The sequence below is a fragment of the Oratosquilla oratoria genome, chromosome 16 (assembly GCF_046742065.1).
Source record: "Oratosquilla oratoria isolate Oo_2021 chromosome 16, ASM4674206v1, whole genome shotgun sequence".
NCBI lineage: Eukaryota > Metazoa > Arthropoda > Malacostraca > Stomatopoda > Squillidae > Oratosquilla > Oratosquilla oratoria.
This window is the reverse complement of record NC_134792.1, coordinates 54,963,123-54,988,097: the sequence shown is the minus strand read 5'-3', so window position 1 is coordinate 54,988,097 and position 24,975 is coordinate 54,963,123. Positions and strand designations below refer to the sequence as shown.

The 24,975-nt window shown below is 42.6% G+C and overlaps 1 protein-coding gene across 3 annotated transcripts in view; it reads left to right on the top strand.

Annotated features, from left to right (window-relative positions):
• The first annotated feature begins 4,252 nt into the window (after nt 1–4,252).
• tna (Zinc finger MIZ domain-containing protein tonalli) overlaps nt 4,253–24,975 on the top strand; it is a 117,744-nt gene continuing 97,021 nt past the window's right edge. For 2 of the 3 annotated variants that reach the window (XM_076199897.1, XM_076199898.1), the window contains exon 1: nt 4,254–6,244. In XM_076199897.1, the coding sequence (XP_076056012.1) occupies nt 6,222–6,244 (23 nt within the window). In that variant the 5' untranslated portion in view covers nt 4,254–6,221. Of the gene's footprint in view, nt 6,245–24,975 lie in introns of all 3 variants that reach the window. The other variant, XM_076199896.1, reaches the window with a different exon arrangement.

Here is a 24,975-nt window from a genome sequence, read left to right as displayed (position 1 = left end):
ATATACATGTGTATATATTCATATATATATATATATATATATATATATATATATATATATATATATATATATATATATATATATATATTTACATATAATGTGAAGTTACGATAACTGGAGTAATTTGCATTGGGACTCGAACCATCAGTTGTTTGCCATTGCCGGTAACCAGTCGCACAGCTAATTGTTTTAGCCCCAGTGACAGAGCTAATTAATATATATATATATATATATATATATATATATATATATATATATATATATATATAATACCATATACATATATATGCACATATACATACAAATATATATGTCTATATATACATATATATATATATTATATAGTATATACATATATATGTATGCACATACGTATACATATATATACATATATATACATATATTGTATAATATATATATATATGTATATATGTATAATATATAATATATATTAGATATATATATATATACATATATATATATATATATATATATATATATATATTGACTATATTATGACAAATAAGACTGAAGGTGGAGGAAGCAGACGAGGAGTAATGGGAGAATTTTATGCTTTAAACGTTTCGACCCTCAGGGTCTTGATCACAAAGCTAACAACTCAAACATTACAGGGGATTTAATATATACATATATGTTTTATCAACCACAATGCACTTTAATTCTAAGCCATATATATATATATATATATATATATATATATATATATATATATATATATATATATATATATTGCAGAAACCACAGGGAAAATAAGTCGGAGTACTAAACGTTTGTGTCTATTACGATATCCTGGTTTCTGTAATATTAGTCACGCGTTATTGTGATTATTTTTGCATATATATATATATATATATATATATATATATATATATACATATATATATATATATATATGTGTGTGTGTGTGTGTGTGTGTGTGTGTGTGTGTGTGTGTGTGTGTGTGTGTGTGTGTGTGTGTGTGTGTGTGTGTGTGTGTGTGTGTGTGTGTGTGTGCATGTAAACATCCCATTGCCACGCTCTAACCTGTTAATCGCCATATCCCTCATGGGACGCTTCGGAGAGCTTGTTATTTTATTTGCGTATTCTTTTATTTCTAATAAGCTTGTGGCTTTTGCTAGACATATAAAGAGAAGGCTTATGTCTAGCAAAACCCACAAGCTTAGTAATAATAAAAGAATACGCATATAAAATAACAAGCTCTCCGAAGCGTCCCATGAGATGACCCGTCTATGTATAAAATCCCGTTATGTTGGAGTTGTTAGCTTTGTGATCAAGACCCTGCGTGTCAAAACGTTGAAGCATAAAATTCTCCCATTACTCCTCGTCTGATTCCTTCATATTCAATATATATATATATATAAATATATATATATATATATATATATATATACATATATATATATATGTGTGTGTGTGTGTGTGTGTGTGTATATATATATATTCATATACATATATATGTATATATATATACATATATGTTTTATCAACCACAATGCACTTTATTAATTCTAAGCCATATATATATATATATATATATATATATATATATATATATATATATATATATATATATATAATATATATATATTGCAGAAACCACAGGGAAAATAAAGTCGGAATACTAAACGTTTTCGTCTATTACGATATCCTGGTTTCTGTAATATTAGTCACGCGTTATTGTGATTATTTTTGCATATATATATACATATATATATACATATGTGTGTGTGTGTGTGTGTGTGTGTGTGTGTGTGTGTGTGTGTGTGTGTGTGTGTGTGTGTGTGTGTGTGTGTGTGTGTGTGTGTGTGTGTGTGTGTGCATGTAAACATCCCATTGCCACGCTCTAACCTGTTAATCGCCATATCCCTCCTCCCTCTACCCATCAAAAATCACTTCGTCTATGTCCGTTCCCTGTGCTTAGCATGAAGCATTTAAGAGCGGACATAGCTTCCACCAAATCCGGACGGAAAATCAGTGAAACCAACCCACACGAACAACAAACACCATTGGCAAAACAAGTGCACTCTTGGAAGGAACGCTTTCGCTGCTACCGTCTTCTCATTGGAACGCGAGTGAACTACCATGACCTGACCCCCGTACACCCTACCCTCCCTAGCATCCTCCTTCACCCCCCCACCTAACCCCCTACCCACAAGGTTCCATTCGGCGTTACCCCCACCAACACCAATCCTCCCCGATCAATTTGACCGCGAGGGCAGCAAAGCTTACACATCCCGTGGCTACCCACCTCACAACTACCCTCGCTCTTTATCCCTCTACCCCCGCTCCCCACCCCTAATCCTTCCTCCCTCCTTCCTTCGCCTTCCTGCTCTTTGCGACGTAAGAGGAAGTCGAGCAGAGACAATCAAGTAAAAGATATATTTAAGAAACATCATGGACTGGATTCATAAGGTTCGAACGCCTCCGTAATAGACCAATTGATGCCGACAAATGCTATCAACAGTGTTGGTGGTAAGTGGCAGCTTGCGACTATACACCCGGTGTGATGCCATATCTCAGGCCAGACTTTTTCTGTCTTCATTTCTAAGCCACCCACATTCATTTAGACACTTATGTTGTGTTCGTCTTTACAAAGTCATCAGCGGTGAACTGGAGTGGCAATGGAGGACTGTTACAAATAAACAAAAGTCGACAAGTCAAACGTAAAATTGACTGACAGTAGACTGAACACATATATGTCGAGGTGTCAGCAAGTACGAGTTGCCGGTTAGTCTTTTCTTGTATCTTCCTCCTCTATTGTTTATTTAGCGCCCTTCCTTCTACAGGGGCTTTAATGGTATGGCACATGGAGACAATTGAAATCAACATGTCATACACTAATATGTGAATGTGTATAGTTAATCAGCAACACTACGGTACTGAATTCATGTCGGAATGAACTGATTGCATGGACTGTGTGTGCACGGATGTATGTATATATGTGTGTGTGCATGCGTGCGTGATTGCGTGCGCGTGTATGTGTGTAATTTCTTTATGTTATTAATTAAATAATAATATATAGGATGAACTTTGCTCGTGGATTTCCTTCTCTGCTTCTATTGGACGAACTTCGCTTAATTCGCTTATTTTATGTGGTTATAATTTACTCTTCCATATGTGTGTGTGTGTGTGTGTGTGTGTGTGTGTGTGTGTGTGTATGTGTGTGTGTGTGTGTGTGTGTGTGTGTGTGTGTGTGTGTGTGTGTGTGTGTGTGTGTGTGTGTGCATGTAAATCGATGTGTAGTCCACACGAGTTATCCAAACCATCGCCATGCATCACGCTAGGGTTTTGCTAGCTTAAATATACCGACGCGTGATTATCAGCTTCCGAAGTGCGTTGGCTTTGTCGGACAATTCACTAAAAGGGATACGACGGTTCGGCTAAGTTTTGATCGTATTCTTTGTTAGAGCCTCTCTCCACATACTTAGCACGTCCGTAAGCCGGTCTGTATGTTCACTTTTGTGTTGCAGAGGCAACTGTCTCGCAGTCATAAGCAAATCAATTCTTGTTCGTGCAAGGAGCATGTAAACGGGTTTGTAAACCTTTAGATGAAAACTATTGATTTGAGGAGCTAATGAAGCCGAGTGTGAGGGGGGAAGAGGAAGGGAAGGGAGGGGGAAGTGCTCCCGCCAATGCTCCCTGAGCACGAGACAAAGGACAGAACGAGAAAAGGATTGACCAGTAACAGAGAACACAGAGTAGACGGAAAGGGGCTTTTAGGGAGAGGGGAGGGACGAACTCAGTGAAAGATTCCTCACTTCTTCCCTCCCTCCCTCCCTCCCTCCCTCCCTCCCTCCGTCCCCGACACCCACCCCCAACCCTGCGAGTAGCAGCAGATACGTCAGTTATTCTTATGCCATTAATAATTGATTTGAGTTCCCGGCATGATAGATGGGTGTTTGCACGTTAGTCAAACCCAGTTATGTGCCTTATTGAGAAGTAGGAATGGCGCCGGTGACTGGGGAGATGGATCGAATAATTAGAGTGGGAAAGAGTCGCTATCCGCCACGGAGGAGTTTATATGAACAGGGACGACGTCGACCTAGGCAACGCGCCAGCCCGTCTTCGTTAGCCCCTGTGTGCTGCCGCCACTGATGGTGGTGGTGGCGGCGGTAGTGGTGGTGGTGGTGTGGTAGTGTGGTGATGGCGGTGGCGGTAGCGGGGCGAAGAGTGAGGAGGAGAAGTAGGGGGGAGGGGGAGGAGTGGAGGAGGTGGAGGTAGAGACGGTCGAGCGATGAAACCGAAGGCAGTCACCTCTGTACTTGAGCCGGGAGGGGACGTGTGAAACTGGTTGTCGCAATTGTTCCTGAGCACTTTTGAGTGCTGCACGCGACACACCTTTGCAACATCACCCACGCATATAACAACAAACCTTGCCACCCCCCTCCCCACCCACCCCCAACTTGCATATACATTACACGTCCTAGTGTACAGCGACAAAGCTGCTCTGTGAACTAAGAGCGCAAGGACATTTACAAGTTCTTCTGGAATTTCTCTGTATTTTTCGTTATTAGCATTTCTCTCCGCTTTCGAACCCAAAGGATGATAACTACCGTGTTGCTAATGTGGAAGTGTTTCGAGTGAAACTTGGCTGCTAGATTAGTGGCGACATTCAGTGTGAAGTGTGGAGAGATCGTCTTACTGTGGTAGATGGTGTTGTTAGTGAAGGCGGAGAGTATATTGGATTGGAAATGACCACTCAATACAATTTAGCACCATAACAAACTGATGTCAGCCTTTTAAGCCAAGAAAATCTCTTAAGTGCAAAAAATCGCAACCTTGCCGAAGTGGCCACGTTAAGTGGTGATCAGGTTACAGTGGATAACGTGGAAGTGTGTGTGTGTATGTGTGTGACGAATCGGTGAAGCAATTGCATTACTTAGTGCAGCATAGGAAAAGGCTGTTAAACCATCAGTTAATGTTACATAACCTAGTAACTACACTTAGAGATTGATTAAATCTCGCCCCAGGACGAGCGCCCGGGAAGAGGTAGTATTGGCTGCCGCGTCCGTGTGTGTATGTGTATATACACTTCTCACCTGAAACGGACGACTGAGCTGATCAGAGAGAGAGAGGTTGATGATGTGGATGAGCAAGCGAGTGCATGCGAGGCTCGTAGTGTTAATAACACGCAACTAGTGGAAGTGCTTGATAAAGTGTGCTGAAGTGGTGATATACTGAAATCCGGAGAGAGTAAGAGGGAAAATAAATACACATATTTCCGTTGAAGGAGATTGTAACATTGGTGAGTAAAGAAGAGAGCATAACAGATTGAAGTGTCTATAGTACTTGTGGTGTTTGATTACCAGGAAGTACACAAGAGATTCGTTAAAGTGGTGATAATACTTTTAGCGATGTGGTTTAAATGATGAGGTATCCCACCTCGACTGTGAAAGTGTCATATTCTGGCGAACAGGTCGTCTACTTAATCCACAAATCTGTGTGTGGTTTGCGTCTGTAGGTCTCCCAAGTCTTCCCAGACTAAAGAGCCTAAATATCTGTTCCTTGAGTGAGTGATATAACAGTACTATGACAAAAGGAAAATATATTGAAATAGGTGTTTGCAAATAGGGAGTAGCGTAGTCTACACCTCAGCCCATTACACCAATCAAGAGTCCCTCACGACGTACTGTCATTGTGGATTCCCCAGTACTAAACCCTGCTGGGTATCGAGACAGCCAGCAGGTACTCCAGTGGCAAATACTGTCACGCCTGCCCACGTGGTGGGTGAGCAGGCTCACCTTCCCCCCCACCACGACCACCACCTACCTCCCCCTCCTTCAGGTGACCCAACGTTGCGTTCAAAGATTGTGGGTGGCATAGCCGAGCCCCGCTACATAAGTGACCATTGCTCTAGCGCCCGCTCGGCTCCAGCAGAAGGATACGCCGAACCGTGAGTGGTTAACGGGCCAACAGGAACGCGGTGGGGAGAACTGCCTCCCCCGCCCACCCCAACCACCGCCTCCACTAGCTGAAGGCAGCCGTTGTAGAGGTGTGTGCACCTGCTGAAGGCAGCGTAACTACTGCAGGAGTGTGCAAGGGGGTGTGAGGGTGGGAGAGGCGTGGTGCGTCTGGGGTGGTTCCTGGTTGAGACCCATTGACTCCTGTAGAAGTTTGCAACGATCTTGGCCTCCTCCTGATGGTGTCTTCGGATCCCTTCAGGAGGCCCCGCGCCGTCCCAGCTCTGCAGCGGAGTGGACATGTTTAGTCTACAGCTGGAGAGGTGGGTAGTACATGTTCTTCTCTACTGCAGCCACCAGTGGGACACTTGTGATGTCACGTATTTAACATCACAGGCTGTGAAATCACGTGCATGCCACGACACCAAGAAGAATTTCGTCCCAATATCATATCACATCCGTTTCCGAAGACGTGATGATCATTTCAGTGTTCATCGGGAATACTACAGAGCGTTATTGTCAACAGCTCTATTGTAGTAATAATTCTCACCACATCTTAATTACCGTAAGCCACGCTGTGTACACGCGTGCGCAATTCAAAACCAACACATTTGATTATGTTTGCGCATTTCCCCTCAAGAGGAAAATCGTTAAAGGCACTCGGCCCCTTGTCCTTTTCGCGTCTTGTCTCTAAATCCATCACGGATCATTTGGCCGTCAAGGGTCAGCTTAGAAGGAGCAGGCCAACCCACACATTAGCAAGTGCGTCTGGCGCGCATGCGCATACCTTGTGATCGGCCGATGCTCATTTTGATACAACCTACCCGCATAAATTATTTTGATTTTTTTTTTCATAATCTTTTCTAATCTCAGGAGGTACTCCATGATTGACATAAGAACCTACCACGTATGAAATAAGAGCAATGAAGTTATGAGCACATTTGTGTAGACCGTGTTATTTGCAGCAAAAAAAGTCATGTTTGTTACAGTGTTAGAGCATGGAGTGGTCCAGTCGTTAGTGTGCTTAGTTCATCATAAAGATATCTGCGCTAGTATCATGTTCTACAGATCTATCTTTCCACATACTTCTAGTTGGCACTTGAGTGAAAGATTATTTCTATATAACGGGCGGGTTACCTGAAGGGGAAAAAACCGTCACGTGTCACTAGCTTTCGAATGAACGTCTGCGATTGGGCAACAAGTTATACTGAAACAAAATACGATCAAACCAGGAACTGCAGTATTACCGTGAAGGTATAAGTGTTTCCTTGGGCCTCACCTTTATTTCGATCCCAATGGCATTTGATCTTATATGTATCCCAAAAAGCGTATCGGAACAGATTTGGGCACACTGCGTCACAACACAAAGAAAACGTAACGAGCCGAGTGACAGGAGTGATTCTCCGTGGTTTTGTAGTGGGTACATTCTTGTGGTGTTGTGAAGAGCATGCGAGTGATTTACACCGGATAGGCTACGTGGACACATTACCAAGTGTATAGACGTGTGTAGTGAATGGTTTGTGGCGGTGCGAATTCTTCAAGTGATTATGGGATTTGGATTGTGTGAGCGAATGGGCTGTATGATCTGAAATGTATACATGAGTGACTTCCTCGCTGAAGTTTGGAACTATTAGTAACTGTTAGTGTGTTTAGTATCTGTGTAGAAGGAGAGTTTCATTAGTGATGCAAGCCCTTTGGAAACTGAAGAAGACTTGCTTCCTAAAAAAGTGTAAGACCTCTTCTAGTGATTTAGATTCTTTGTCTGAGGTTTAGTGAACCCAACACGATTTCTGAAGTGAGCATGGTTAGTGACGAAATTCTACTAGTGACGCGAGATCATGCAAGCGTGTGGTGTCCAGTAGATTTGGCAAACTATTAGTAATGACGAAGTAAAGTGTACTTCTTTCAACTTAACTAGCAACCAATGGACAGAACTAAAGATGTGTTGTCTAAACGTTTAAATCCAAACCACCGACATGAACGTTTTGAACTCGACTAAAGACTAGTAAACGTTTTGAACTCGACTAAAGACTAGTAAACGTTTTGAACTCGACTAAAGACTAGTAAACGTTATGAACTCGAGACTAGTGAACGTTCGAACTCGGCTATTGTGTTATAAAGTTTGAAACGAATGATGGACGATCTCACCCAGTGACAAGCGTGATGTCACCGACTTACTAGTGATGGGAGATCGTCTTGTGAATTTGACGCATATCCTGTGATGATGACTCACGAGTAATAGATAGCAGTGTACATCAAAGATGACTTGTATTTTGTGTTTTGTTGAATTTTAGCAAAGGATTCCATTCAACAAATAACTCAAGAATTGACTCGATCGAAAATTAGAATTGAGGATTTAAGCAATGGCCAGTAAGCCCATAGAAGGTCTCATACCGCGGGAAATGACTCAATTAGTGACTAGTGTGACTCAGTGACTCATGACAGGCAAAACCTCCTCCTATTTTGGTGCTAACCCATATGACTCCAGCAGATTCTGGTGTGGTACCTGACAGCGACTCGACTAATAAATTCCACTTGGTGACAAATCCCTCTGGGTCAAACCTCGGATCCAGTGCAGCATAGTGAACGAAGAGACTGTTTAATGAGAGTATCGTTTTCGTTGACCAGACCCCAGAAGATTGTGTGTGTGTGTGTGTGTGTGTGGACCAGAACTGTGAGGGCTGTTATCTAAGATCTTGTTAGTGCGTAGGATTCACAGTTGAATGGAATCGTTTTTCGTCAGCCAGAACAAAGTTTTTAAAGTGTGACGCTTGCTCTCATCCCGTGCTGGAAATGGCAGGAGTGTGAAATTTTGTGTTTGCTACTCCCCGTGTAAGGGGGAAAAAGTCTTTGGTAAATGTACAGTATGTACTCAGTCTTCGACCCGTAATGGCCACCAACAAGTGTGTGTGGGGGGGGGGGATTCCAATCACTTGCGAGCTTTCACTAACATTTTCCTAGTCACAGTGTCTTCCGAACTAGATAAGACTTCCAGAACTTGGTTGAGACGAAGTCTGCATTTTGACGCATTCACGACGATTCCAGTCATGGTGGTGACGTTTCCATAAAATCGATGATAACAACGTTATGGTGAGGATTGATCGTGACGCCACTCCACGTCACATATCTAACGGCCGTTAATTCAACCAGCAACTTCCATCAAGAGTAAATTCACCCAGTAATTTATCCCAACAGTAATTAATTCACCCAGTAATTTATTTCAACAGTAATCAAATTACCCAGGAGCTCGTTCAAGTGGAGTGGTGAACACGTTGTGAAATGTTTATCTAGTGAATATGCACGCCTTGGCAGTAGAAGTTTTTATGAACAGGCCGTGAGACTGATGCGAAATGGATTTGTGGGAAGGGAAACGGAGGAGTTGTTGTTGGATGAAGGACAGGAAATGCGTTGACCTTAGAGATATTTTTCTACGCCACGGGCAGATCGTCCGGTACCCAGAATCAGACTCTAAGTCCGGTTTACTGGATGTGTTACCGGATGCTGCTGACTCGGTGCTGTCGCTGCATGAGTGAAAGCAGTGACTTGACGAACTGACGTGAAACTTGGTTGCAAGTCAGAGGAGCCTTAGATAAAGACACCATGTAGAATGATCGAAGAAAATAATACTGATAATGATAATAATAATAATAATATAACTAATATAGTGTCCAAAAGTAATATTGTGATGTGACTAGAAAGCTGTCAGAATGAAGGCTATGAATTCCTGTTTTGAAGATGAACAGATCGACTATATACACGACGCGAGACAGATAAACATCTTCGCAGGATTTTTTTCTAATAAGATGAAATTGAAAACAAGAAATGCTTTAAACTACTTACGGTGATGTACGTTATTTGTTATTACTTTGTATTATTTTACACTGAACTATAGGATTCAACAGATTAGAATAATTCGTTTAGCCTATCATACTTAATGAAATTCAGTTGAAACTTCATTATGGGTCGTGGTGCTGTTTTCATACATATCAACTAGTTACCGATCTTGATAGTGAACCACTTAATCTAGTGACTAGTGTCACTAACTGCGACTCAACCTCCTGAGCTGAGTCATGACTCACATGAGGAGAGTCGGGAAGTCACAGTCAGTATGCGAAGCTCCGCCTCCTGAAAGTCTCGTAAACGGGCTCTGTATACTCGTTCCCTTTAGGTACCAGGGACGGTGTTTGCAGCCACGGGCAGAGAACCAACTGAGAAGGGCCGCCGTGGTGTCAAGAAATGATTGCAATCGGAGAACAGGTGTGCACTAAAGTTTGCAACTCTGACGTCAATCGTCGCAGTAGGGAATAACTCCAACAGGACGAGAGACATACCCTCCCCCCCCACACACACACCTCTCGTCGCAGGACAATAGATTCTAACCCGTTTTTATTCTCCACTGGTGGTGGTTTCGGCCGGAGCTACGCGTCTCCTGGTGTAGACTCCTCACCTGTGTTTATTGCATCCCAGGGACACACACACAAACATGCACACGCTCGTGTGTGTATGTGTCTGTGTATGCACAGGCTCTGCGTCGAAAGCCCCGTGCACGGTTGGGAGTAGTGACGTGGAACCCATTTTCTGTTTCGGCTCCCACGCTCGGCTGCTCCATCGCGACCCATTGCTTATGGGTCAGGGATCGGGTCACTGCCTGAGCACCAACGCACCCTTAACCCCTACCCACCCACCCCATCTCTCTCTCTCTCTCTCTCTCTCTCTCTCTCTCTCTCTCTCTCTCTCTCTCTCTCTCTCTCTCTCTCTCTCTCTCTCTCTCTCTCTCTCTCTCTCTCTCTCTCTCTCTCTCTCTCTCTCTCTCTCTCCCCCCCTCCCCTTTTCAGGAGAGGGAGTCTTTACCATCTGCTTTTTAGAAAACGGACCTTTATCTCGAGTGAATAGAATTGTCTCATTGGCTTAGAACTAGATTTTACGAAATAATACTCTGCATGAAAGGGTTAGATGAAATCGTTTCTGCCCTGGTGACTTGAGAGTCGTCATAGAACTAGATTAAATCGCCGAGTGTTGGCCAAAACCGTCTTGGGGAGGGGGGGTGAAATGCATTTGAGGGTAAACGCGAGAACTCTACGTTCACTTTTTCCTATGCGACGTTCTTTGCCACCTTTTTTTGTTTCCCCGAGCGGCGATTGTGTCAACAAGGCTGGGCGTTTCACTTGTGCCACCTTTGGCTCGCGTAATTTCCCAGACTTTCTAACATTTGTTTACAAATCCTCGTTTCTGGCAGTGCCTAAGATGGAGGTTCCTTTTACCATTTTGTCTTTTCCCGAAAATAGAGGAATAAGGTGTGATGCTTGATGGGGAGTTGGTTCCTCACACAAATTCAAGATGGGGGTGGGGAAATAGGAGTATTTGTCGTATGGATCTGGGGACGAGGATTTATGATATGAATTGTATGCACATATATCACGCGTACGTCTTGGATGCTTGGTCGGTCTTGTTGCGAGAGGAGTGACTTTACTACTAACGTTTGGAAGGGTAGCAACGCCCACATTTAGATAAGACTCGTAAATGTACAAAAAGTTGACCGTGGATTGCGCCAACGCCACAAGAAGTCTGGGTCGGTTTCAAGTCAAGGACCTGAGAAGGAATACAAACATCGAAGATGGGGTAGTTCGAGAACTGTCCGACGAACTGTTGTCTAATGTAGGCATATGACACACACACACCGTCGGCATATTCGTGTGACGTGACACAGTTTCCTTTGCCTGCCAGCACGTGCGTCGTGACGTCACAGGGTGTGTGTGTGTGTGTGTGCGCGCGCGCGCGGGAGGTGGACGATGACGTGCGTGCGGTATTTTTAATTTAATGGGAGCCGTCTCTAATCCTGTAGTTGCCAGTGATCGCCACCTGATTTGTTGAGGTGCGCGGTCAACAACCCACCTCACGAAACACAAGATCTCTTAAGAAAGCCATCACGAGATGCTCGTTGATGACTCATTTGTGTCGTTTATATTTCTCCTTGCCGTGATAGTATGTACATGTGTGTGTGTGTGTAGCTTTGGTATGTTGTGCGAAATTGATATAGACTGTAAAACCAGTTTTAGTTAATAAGCAGTCATAATTCTTACGATCGTTGTGGAACACATTTAATTGAACTAAATTTTCGCAGTTTCCCCCCCAGAAATTTAGTATTTTACAGAAAATGCCTCAAGTTACTCTTAAACTGCTCATAAAAACGAACGAAATAAAAATAAAGTGGCCTAAATCATGCGCGGAGATCGCGAAAGTATACAGGAATTGAGTGATTAGCCAAGGCATCAATTCTTTAGCTCTTATAAGATAGCAGCTACGGCTTGGTCCCAAAAGTAATGTGATGTGATTGAATAACTCACAGAAACATTGAATTATTTTGCTTTTTTTGTTGGATTATTCAAGATTTACTTATAGCCCCTCTTTGTTGTATTTTGTGAAATGTTCAGCTTTACTGGCTGGTGAACTGATATTTGTCACAGTTCTGTGTCTCTTTTTGTCAAGATACAGCGCTTAGGTAAGTTGGCTAGCTTCGTTTTAGTGTACGATGATCTACTGGGGTGTTAGAGTAGAAGGGTTTTATAAATTTTCATGTCGATGCGATGTCAGTCATTTGTTGTCAAGATGTGACGTCAGGACGTGTTGATGACGTATTGTTGTTGTCATCGACATCTGCTTGGATGAGGCAGGCGACCGTAAGTACGTTTGACTCGTGTGTAGCCTAAGTCATGTTTATTTTGATTGTTCTAAGTTGCTGTCTCGTAGTGCCATTGATAAGACTGAAATCTTGCTACATCTTGTATAAAACCGTTTTGCTTAATAAGCAGAAATTCTGTTACCTGAAACGGAAGTGTTTGGCATCTGTGGTGCCTGAAGATTAGTGTTCGAAAGAGTTTGGGGGATTGCAAGTCTGTGATTTTTCATGGGGTGGGTCATTTGTGTGTTAGGTATGGTGTGGGTATGTTATGTTAAGACTGTTGAACGAATGTATGGAGTATGTTGACTTGTAGTGAAGTTATGCAATTGACAAAGAACACCATTCACTAAGGTTACGCTGCATTGTCAGACCCGAAACGTGACATGTGTGATTGATGTTGCTCTGGATTTTTGCGATATGCTAAGGAGGCAAAACTTGATGCGTTATTTTCTGACTTAAAAAGTATTTTGGAGATCGTCTGAGATATATATTATGTTTTTTTCTTAGTTGTATAACGCTCTCAGCCTTGACGTAAAAGGCAATATATAAATGTCCTGTTATGAACGTCACTAGGTGTTTTGTGCCGTGAATTTGTTTATGAATGATTGACGTAGACCTTGGATGAAAGAGGCGTATTGTTCCCGAATGAATTAGAGGTAACAATGACTTGTAAAATTGTGATCGTCGCCAGGTGATTTTATTCAGCCGAGGGAAACTCCTGAAGTGGCGAAGGGTTTATCATTGCATTCGCTTGATACATGTTTTCTGTGATGTACCTTATTGTGTTTTGACAAACGATACGTTTTTGTTTTGACATGCATTTCAGGAAGCAGCTTTATGGCGTGGAAGTTGTATGACGGTTGAACGTCATGACGTCATGTCGTTTGACGAGTATTATGATTTGAACTTGAGAAGTCACTGATCGTACAAAGACAATTCGTAACCCTTTGAATGAGATCACTTGTCGGCACGTAGGTCAAATACAACAAGTAACAAGCCAAACAAAAAGAAATCACGTTTTATTTATTCGTTCTGCCTGTCTCCAGGTGAATGTTATCCAATTGAGGGAAACGCCCCACTGTGCTAGAGCGAGCGTGGCGGTCCTCGGTATTAAGAAGTTCCCCATCAATGGTCTTGGCTCTGAGCCCAAATCCCCTGACCCGATGCCACCCCTTCTGCAGAATTTGGCTCGGCTAAACGCCAGACAGTTTTATTCAGCTGAAGGCCACACACGGGAGATGATAGGGATGTTGGATGCTTGTTGCCAACCAGAACTGTCTTTAAAAGAGGCGTCTTTAAGAAAAAGGGTTGATTCAACACTTTCACCCTAAAGTTCACACCTTAGCATAACAGAACTGTCAAGTATTAAATAAAAAATACTGATAATCCTGTCGCCATTGTGTCGAGGATGTGAAAATGTAATAGTGCTGTGTGTGTGTGTGTGTGTGTGTGTAAGAGAGTTTGAAATTCCCTTCGACCTAAGCTTAAAAGAATGTGCCATGATATATATTAGATGTTGTTGTGTTCTCGAGCTATAGGCTGTCTTCTAGAAAGCCCATATCACAATAGAGATGTGACGTGGTTGTCAATAGGTATGATGGCATTGTCATGAGCAGTCTCGTCGTGCATCTTGATATTTGAGCTGGATTAATGTTCGACAGGACTTTCACTTTTGGAGAGAATTGATTCTCCCTTGTTTCTTCTTCAAAATCCTTTCCGAGGGTTTTGCCGAAAAAACGCCGAGGTCAGCACAAGTCCAAAAACGTGGCTGAGGTCCGTCGAGAAGGCGCAGGGAATATAACTCTTATGGGATATGAACATCTGCACCATTCTCAGAAATGATTACGGTGATGTTGAGTTGTAGAGTGAGGGACTTCAAGTAAGGTACCTATGGCCGAAACCGTTACACGATTTGATTCAGTGTCGAATTAACACCCCCCCCCACACCCACACCCACCCACTCGGGAGGTTAGAACAGCATTATATAAGCTAAGGAATAAAACGAGGGTTTCCCTCGGCAGAGTACAAACATTTAGTGACTGCCAGCGTAACAAAAAGACGTGTAAATAATGTTAAACGTATTTATACGTAGATTTTAGTTGTGACAGACGTGTTCATAAAAGGTTTAAAGTCACCCCTTAACAGGAGCTAATTGATCTTACCCGTGCCATAACAGATCGATTAATTTCTTCTCGGTAGGCTACCAAAGGGGTTTGCCATCAGTAATGACGACGTACGCTGAGATAAAGCTCAAATAGTGTTGGCATAGGACGATTTTATCCAGTTCAGAGAAGCTGGGTGTTAGAGGGTTAGGAAGAAGTAAAAGCTTCGGGAAGTTTCATTCTCAAGAGTCTGAAGGGGGCAGACGGAAATAGTTCAGATATCTAGAGATTTGGAATAGATCGCTATCAAATGCATGACATGGAAAGAAAATGGGGACGGTTTTCTCACTCGAGTCGTTTTTTGATGGCTTACGATGGGCAATCTCGTAGAGATCACACATGTTATAGCCAGCGAGGGAAATATACAAATTGATAAACAAACAGATAAATGAATAAATAGATAAATACGTCAGTCTGGTGCACCGGTCCCTGTGGATGGTGGCATGAGATCGAACTTAGTTCGTTATGACGTCAATGCTTATCAGGCTTGCGGCCGTCCCCACTCACGTAGTCAAACTTACAATAGTGTGGTGTGATTATGAGTTGCTGTTCGCATGCTGGGGCACATTTTAAACCTTCACGCATAATTATCATTTTTGCTCATTGTTGACTGTTGACGCTAATACTAGGAACGTAGAGACTGGCAGGGTCTTTGGTTGATATAGAAAACATGGGAAAAATCGTACTTGACGATGATGGGAGTAATGGCAGTATAATATAAATTAAAATTACGTGACGAGAATAGCATGATGTCATTTCTTCCAGATGGTGCCTTGGTCACTGCATTTAGACTACATTATAAATATACTCGTATGAGACAATATTCTGATTAGAATAATTAAGCCCAAATTTGTTAGGAAACTAGAATATCGGATATTCCGAAATATATATTCAGAACGAAAGTGTCTATCAAAAAGTATAAAAAAAAATGGTTCTGGAATTCGGGATTTTCCAGATTATGGGAACTTTGCGTTCCGAAAATCGGAGATTTCCAAAATTGAAGACACGGCAGAGAAAACTATCCGTCCTACATAAATAACATTCGTCCCCAGTGCGAATTATTGCGGTGAACATTCCTCAGCCACGCTTCTTCGGCCGAGTTCTTTGTGGTCAGACCATTGGGAGTAAGTACTTCAGAAGAGAGGTGTTGGTTTCAGTAAGTTGCATCGAGTTATATGATGATAAAGCAAGAAAGCAGAAGACCTTTCATTCCATAGCAAGGTTGGATGAAACTAAAAACATTTACGTGTTCCTCCACCTTGCCACAGTAACGCGCGCACGCACGCACGCACACACACACACACACACACACACACACACACACACACACATTACGAATTAGATCCTGGTAAGGGTATGTTGATTGATCCAAATAAGAAGTTGCATTTCATGAACTTTAAAGAGTATGGTGGGCATAGAATTATATAACCAATTTAGTTTATTAGCATTTTGACTTCCCATTCCATTGCTAAGAAAGGAGCGTCACGGAAATTAATAAAGCTGCCAGAAAACAAGAATAAATGCCACCAGTATTGAAGTTGTTCACTAAGATTAATACAATAGCCTGGCGGCAGCTAGACAGCGAGGTAAAGTGACATCCGCATCGGGTGGATTTCAAAACCAGAGTGAACAAACGGCGGGAAACCTAGGGTGAGAGGCCGGCGGGGGTGGGGTGGGAGGGTGGGTAGGGGTGTCTAGAGCGATGTCCCGCGTCTGCGTGGGAGTGGACCGGCTGGAGGAAGAGGTGGTGTGTGTGCATGTGCGTGTATGCGTGCTTGCGGCCTCTCAGGTCTGCTCAAGGTACTCTATGGGTCTTGGGGTTTCTCCAGTGTGGAAATTTATGCAGTGCACGTGTCTGTGCGCAGAAGAATGCGCGAGCGTGTTTACCTGATTGAGCATTACTGTACTGCAAGGCTCGTTTTGCACTGCAGTTGTCCTTCATCACTCTATTTGTGCATCAGACTTGAACATCCTTTGTGTTTGTTTTATTCATTTATGACTTTATCTATTCAGTTTATCTATTCAGTTTATTTATTTGTTTATTTATGGGTTTATTAATTTGTATGTTTTTGTATGTTATATTCGAATTCTTACTAGATGACGTTTTCTTTGCGATTTTCTGATCCATGCGCTCTTGTACATTGTAGTATCACCTTTCTCCCAGTTTTTGTGTACAGGCTCAAGGCTCCCAATCCTCATGTGTAATGTACTGTAGGCCTTTAGACTTGATAACTTTATCGTGAAGGTGATGAAGATAGTTTTCCAACCACCCATATATCAGTGGCAAAAATGTTTTGTTTACTTGAAAGTCTTCCTTTAGGAAAAAGCATATTGCGTCGATTTCTTTTTCACCAGTTTCTCTACCAGTTAACATTGGAAGTCTAAGTAGATATGTAATCTTGCGGTTAAGTAATTTTACTGTATATTATTACGAGAGAGAGGGAGAGAGAGAGAGGCATTACACATGTGATATGTATTTAAAAAGGGGAACTGGGAAAACGACAATAGAACGAAGACGACGATGATGGCGGTTGGTACTGTGGAAGCAGAAGAGGTACAAGGAGTAGGTGTCTGGCCACAGGAGACGTCAGCCACTCGTCTAACCGTCAGGCTACTGAGACAGATACCTGCAGTACACTTGAAATTCGTCGTAGTCTTGGAGATCGCCCAGGAACTGCGGGATAAAGGGACGAATGTTTGTTTGAAAGCTTCTATTGAGGTGTCAGTCACTGAGAGTCCGAAGACAGTGGTCACCTTGAATCCAAAGTGCACAAACAGAATCTTTTAGATGCCGTTGACAAAGAACAATAAATTGATAAAGTAGATCAGAGGCCCATAACAAAATGCGGAAAGGAAAATAAATTCATAAAGAAGATTTCGTCGTGAAAACAGTAGGAAGGACAGAGTGGAGCGATTGTAAAATACAAAATAAGTACAGTCTGATGGAGTAATCCATCAGTAGTAGGTGTGTGTGTGTGTGTGTGTGTGTGTCTGTCTGTCTGTCTGTGTGTCTGTCTGTCCAAAGCCAACGATAGCAACTGGACATGGAAAGTAAGAACGGAACTGTCGTATAACGGGTGTAAACCGTCTTGTAAGGTAGCATTATGTAAGCGCGCGCGCGCACACACACGTATTCATGATTTATGATTCGTTAAGTTACTTGATGACGCATGTCGTTTGTTTCAACGTGCATCCAAAGGACTCTCATTCGTCCGCTTCTGTGTAACTATTAATCCTTTTTGAACTGGCTGACACCTTTTCTTGTATTATAGCTGTCGCCAGGCGATTCCATTCGTTTCCATGGCAACACCTCTGGAACAAAAGAGTTGTAGTCACTCTCTTCTGGCATCTGTGTAGCAAAGAGGCCAACTAAACTCGATTATCCCCGTCTTTCTTTCCTTGGCGAAAGAAAAGTGGTTTAGGAGTTATTATTTTGTTCCACAAAGGACAAAGTAATAGTGGCATGTCCTCACAAAGCGCGAAAACAATTTTATGTGTGCAGAAAGTAGCAAGGAATGAATCAGCCGCTTCATTCACCAAATTTCCTCCACCACTGTACCTCGTCCCCCTCTCCAGCACCCTCCCCCCCCGTTCCCCCTTTGCCTTCCTAATATCAAACCTTGGCCACGCATCAATTCGGCCAAAAGTGTTCAAAATGTCTTTCCACACGTTCTGCGTTAATATTATATTCTTTAATTACCGTGAAACCACGTCAACATGGAATAGAAATCGTCAAGCATTCACTAAACTACCACAAACTTTCTGTTTGTGGCCTCACATGTGAAACTGTGCCTTCCCCCGAAGACTCCGTGGGCTCAGGTCGAGAACCAGTAAATTAGAAGGGTATTTGTTACCCTCCTGCCGGTCAGCGAGCGAGTCGAGCATCTCGCTGACCACAAAACGGACAGAACGCAGGCTGCCAATCCAACGACACGCGTGATGACGTCATCGGTTACAATAATGACGAAAGTGGACGTGTTCAAGGTGATGTCAACAAACAGAATCAGTGAAATACCTCGAAAAAGTGTGTGTGTGCGCGCGTGTGTGTGTGTGTGTGTGAGAGAGAGAGAGAGAGAGAGAGAAAGGAATGGAAAGCCTAAACGGGGCTAGCCTAGCCCTAGAAGCAACTGATGTTTGATTTGTAAAACATGTTAGCTCCTCTTTATTTCTCTCTCTCGTTTTCTATATTTGTGTGTGCGTCTCAGATAGATAACAAAATGAGAACAACATTAATAATATTTTGCACTGTCTCCGTCCTCTCAAATATTCCAAAAGAAAGGTGAAATATTATTTCTCCCGACATTACATATTTCGTTGTGGATGTGTGTAGCATATACATTCATATATATATATATATTTATATATATATATATATATATATATATATATATATATATATATATATATATATATATATCCACAACACAGCCAAGGTGAGGCGGTGGGGGGGAGGGGCGGGAACCCGTTCAGAGGTTCGCCCCCCTCTCCCCCCAACTACCTCTCCCCTTCCCCCCTCTCCCCCCCACCCCTCCGGCTCCCCGCTCTTCCCTTCGTGAAACTGGGGCGTCTTTGTCCTATGCGAGGAACCGACCTCCGGACCACGTGATTTGGTCTGTCTCGTCTGGGGTGGCGCTTGGATTGGCTTCGTTAGACCGGAGGGTGGTAGGGGGGGAGGAGGAGGGGGAGTGAGTGAGTTCTGTACATACACGCCTCGTGTGTGTGAATAAGAGGGGATTTATCTATCGGTGATCACCTCTTAAGTGATTACTTGTTTGTGATGTACAGGACTCGTGCAGACTTCGTATCATTCCCTCCCTTGAGAGTCTCGTCGTTCAGAATGACCACTTTGGTACTCTCAAAAGTTCCAGGTGCCTTGCATATCTGTACAACCCGAGTCGCTGTGTGTGTGTGTATGTGTGTGTGTGTGTGTGCTTGTGCGTGCGTGTATGTGTAACAGTACACAGGATTGTTTGCAAGACAGCTGCATAAGCGAGGTATTAAATATACACCCTCCCAGAAATTATTCTTCGTCCCCCGACACGATAAAGATCTGTTCTAATATGGGCCTTGGGTTCAAGATCCATAAATGTGTCTTAAGTGGGTGTGATGTTCTTCGCTACAGCGGCTAGGACAACCACAGGAAATGTTTGGCGGGGTAGCTCGCAACCTGCAAAAGAAAATTTAAAAATAAAGAAAAAGAAAATGTGCAGTTGGTACCCTTGATTCTCATACGCCGTCTCACTCCCTCCGCTCGTGTGAACTTATTCTACCGTTTTCAGTAGCGTCGATTTGTATTCAAATAGTAACACTTTTTACCCCCAAGACGCTTGTTGGTAAATCCCCAAACTTTATAATATAATAAATTACATAATACATGTAATAATCATCTTGGCATATTTGATTAATCGGTAAATGTAATATCTCAACTTCTTGTGTTCCCATGCCATTGAGTGATAGTGATACTATGACAGCCGTTAAGACATACGACAACAGCGACAGAAGACATGCTTATTGTATTGGCGTTATGCTGTCAAGGGCAGCATAAAAGGAAGTATGCTTTAAGGCGGGATTATCCCATACTCAAACATCCATTGCATAAGCAGTCTTTCTCAACATGCATTCGTGTTGGGTCAGGTTATTGGTAAAATGAAAACAGCTCGATCACTTGCATATGTTATCATTGCTTACTACAACAGCCCGTATCTCTACAGAATATATATATATATATATATATATATATATATATATATATATATATATATATATATATATATATATATATATATATATATTATATATATATATCTGTAATGTCCACATCAGTTGCTTCCCAGAGAACGTATGATACAGCGTAAGACAGTTTAAAATTTAAAGGAACGCAACATCGCCATAGATAACGACGTACCGTGACCCTCGTGAATTCAGAATACTTCGCGTTTTGTTTCATAATCCATCATGCTCAAAGGGCCCAGAGCAATATTTTCAGGAGAGAGGATAGTAATACCATTTGTGCATTATAACCGTTCATAGTTCCTGACACATTTGCTAAAGATTTGTTTACGTCTAGTTATCGAAAGTTCATTCCTACGATTGCCCTCAGACATGAGGGGTAGAGTCAAATAAAACAAAATGCCGTACTGATGATAAATGGCCATCGAGTGTCAAGTAGATCTTCTTAGGAGGGGTAGGTAAGAATTAGGGAGTAATAGAGGGAATGGAATTAGTTTACCAATAGAGTGGCTAACGAATGGAATAGAATTAGTAACAGTATTTAGAGCTGAAACAATTGGTTGGTTTCAGAGGATATTAACAAGGAGATTAACTTCATGGACAGTTATGAAAGGTAGTAATGGACATGGAACCTTTCTAGGGTAGGCCTTATGGTATATTGCAGTCTACTCCGTTCTTATGTTCTTCTGTTTGATGTGTGGCTGTTTATCCCTTCCCTGGCAAACCTATTGTCTCAAAAGTTGCAGTGTAATCCTATTAGTCGTGGTGGCAATATAGTGTCAAGGATATTGTGTTTTTCAGGTCTGGAATCAAGAATTTGTCGAAGGCCTTGGAAGGTTAAAATTCATCCATCTGTTACAAAGGATTTGGCAAATAAACAACGAGGGACCCAGTCGGCACAGATTACAACATATCGCTTACATGTCCATCCAACTTCTTAAATCTTCAAACTATAATACAAGATCTTAAACATTTAGTTGATTTGAATGATAAATTTCTGTTCCGCTTAAATTAGTATCATATGTAAATCTAGATGCAGTGGTGGGGCAGGTTCAAAAGATTGATCAAGGTCCAGGGTTTAGTCGTTTATCTGAAACCACACCGAGTGTAATTTATTCCCAACCGATTCGCACAAGGTTGATGTGATTAGGATCTTCTTTTGTAGGTGAAGCCACGATGGATGAAATGTTGAAGAATGTGCAGAGGTAGTAATTGTGATAAATATATGTGATTTTTCTTACAATATCCTGCCCAGTATTCCCAGTATGGACATTCGTCTGTAGTGGCTGACCTCTGATTCCTGTCTGGTTTCAGGATGAATATTAATACCGTCGTCTTGAATTGTTTAGGGAAGTACGTACGTACAAAGGCCTGACTCCACCTTATAAGGGGGGTAGCCGACTCAAAGCAGACACCCACACCAGAAGAGCCGCTTACACAACCCCTCATATCCCGGCCACGCCCAGTTTAGGCTGAATAAACAGCAGAATCTCATAGAAAATATCATGATGCCCGTCTGAAGGTGACCTAATATTCACAATGATTATATTTATTTTTTCTCGATACCTGTCTGCTTATATGTGTGTTTTCGTAACTCTCTTAAGGAAACTTGAATTTTGTGGAGATGACTTGCTCATCATCAGTATTATTTCCGTCAGATTCGAAATTATTGGATTTCCACAATGTTCATAAAGTAGATGTTTGTGTAAAGTATCTTAGTTTCCGTTTTTTCTTCGAAAAGTTTAGTTGTTATTAAAAAGGATACATCTCGAATTCCCAAGCCCGTTTATTGCACCCTCTAAGCATCCAGTGTTATTTTTGTCTGTTGATATATGCTTATACTGACATTACAGCCTTGCTTTTCTCCCCTCTCTCTCTCTCTCTCTCTCTCTCTCTCTCTCTAGAGTAGTCATTTTCAAAAGAACGAAATAAAATTTTAAAGGACCGGATTTTTTTTCCAATAACGTAGGTCGAGTGTGTCGTGCCCTGGAACAGCTGACCTACCAGAGGAATTCTTTTCTTCAGCTGATAATTATGGTGTAATTACTCATGGTCTCGCCTCGAGGCTGACAGGAACTTTCAGAAACATTTCTTCTGTCACTCTCCTGACAGTGACACCATGGCCATCTTCTTAGGAAACTGAATCCGGAATTTCTGCATCGAGGAACTCATCCATGACTTTTTCAAACGGAAACAGTGGGAGGCGTGTTCGTACTCACACACACACACACGCACACACGCTCACACACAATGTACATATACATACATGCTGGTCATGTATTTGTTCTACTATAGGGATACGTCATGTTTCCAAGCACAAGTATAATTTTTTTAATTCCTATAGCAGTCGTGACTTCAAAATAGTCTTCATGATTATCCACGATATTATCAATATCATTTTGTGTGATGGTGTCTATGAACGTATTTCTGTACGCTCACAAAACTCGAAAGAGCCTGCAGTACATACAAGGAATGAAAGTAACGAGAATATGAGAACGTAGTAAAAAAAAAAAGTGTCAACGAACCTTAATTCAAATATCGATAGAAATTGTACAATGCTGACCAGAGGCGACTAACATACAACGTCGCCCGAGCGTGAAAGACTAGCTTAGAGTGGACTTGACGTCGAGAGGTGGCGGCGGTAGGGAGGGGGAGGTGGTTGCAACGTGTGGAAAATGGAAATACGGGATAAGTTAGAAATAGATGCAACAAGTTGGGAACATGGAGGGGAACTGATAGAAGTGATGATGTAAAAATTGAAAGGGGAGCAAATGGGGGGACAATAGAGAGAATCTCAATTGGACAAGGGAGAGGATAATTGAGGAATGGAGAGGGAGTGATGAGAAAGAGGGATCTCCCAGCTCCCTTCCCCCCCTTCTCCTCCCTAAGAGGGGAAAGACACGGGAGGGAATCCCCTGACGCTGGATTTCAGGAGGTCGTGGTGGGAAATCGGGTGATTATTTGATGTCTTCAGTGGTGTGAGGGCAGGCTTGATGCAATTAACCGGGCCGGTTTGTATAAGGGGGGCGAGGGTAAGGGTGCTTATATTTAGTCACAGTAGCGAGGAAAGGGGACAGCCTCGATTGTCCGAAAGGGGTGAGCAAGTCTGGGGTGAAGTGTGCATGGCGAACGATTTGGGGTGAGTAGGGGTGCGAGTGAGTGGGTATTTACTCGTAGGCCTGGGGGAGGAGGGGGTGGGGTGGCTAAGAGTTTGCGCGTTGAGTTCAATCTATATGTCTGTGACGAGACAGATCGAAGGTGTATAAGGGTTGTGTGTTTGGTGGAGTGAGGGATAGTGGAGCGCGTACAGGATGGATGAAGGGAGGAAGCGACGGTTTGAATAGTGAACAAGGAGAGGGGATAATTGGGAGGGATGTACATGTGTTACGTAATGGCGCGACGCGTAATCGGAAGGAAAGGAGTGGGGCTGTGCTTTGGCGTGGATGGGGGTTGGGATAAGGTTTGTTGTGGTGCATGGACGGGAGAAGTGCTGAGAATACGTGTTTTCTTGGAACAAGTAAAAAAAAAGGTATATTAAGCCTTGAAGGGAAGAAAATAAATCATTGGGGAACGCGGGTTAAAGAAGAAAATCAGTGATGAATGAATGAAAGGTGGAGAGGGGGAAAGAAAACGGGGAGGAAGAAGGAAAGAAAACGATGAAATAAATGTAGAGGAGAAATGCGATTGAGAAAGGGCGGAAAAGAGGAAGAAATGCATGGAACAAGAAAGCTGTACAACGGAAATAAGAAAAAAAGAGGTGATTGTCTCAGTAGATAAGGGAAAATGAGGAAGGGAACGGAGGAGGAGGAGGAGGGAATATACTAAACGGACGTGTGACGGATGTGAGAGCGAGTGGAGTAGGGATGGTGAAACTTCGCGGGGAGGGGGAGTGGAGGGAGGGGGTGCAACTGCTTTGCGGACATCTGGTAGTAGCTGCTGCCGGGGGGGAGGTAAGGTGGGGGGGCGGTCAGCTGTTTTTATTGTTTGTTGCATGCACCCCACCCACCCACCCACACACACACACACACGCACACACACACACACACACACACACACACACACACACACACACACACACACACACACACACACACACGAAGCTATCAGGAGATTGAGCTTATGAATACAATATCGGCACTGCAGTGCAGTTAAGCATAATCACATACACACAAATGCACACACACACAAATGCACACACACACACACACGCGTGTATGCGTGCGTATATGTGCGTGTGCAGATATGATTCATGTGTATTTTAAATGTTGTTTGTCCCAGTGTATATGTACGATTATTTTAAAATTTCTGTAGACTTTATGAGCAATTTTTATTTTGAATTGTGGCCTTTTATCTGAATGCATTCCACAAAGACCTCTAAGCTGTTATTCCTGTTGTTGCCGTCGGGGTGCCTTCTCTGTGAAGGAGCCAGGGGGAAGAGCAGAAGTTGGCCGAATTGGGTTTATTAAACCCTTTCTCCTCCTCC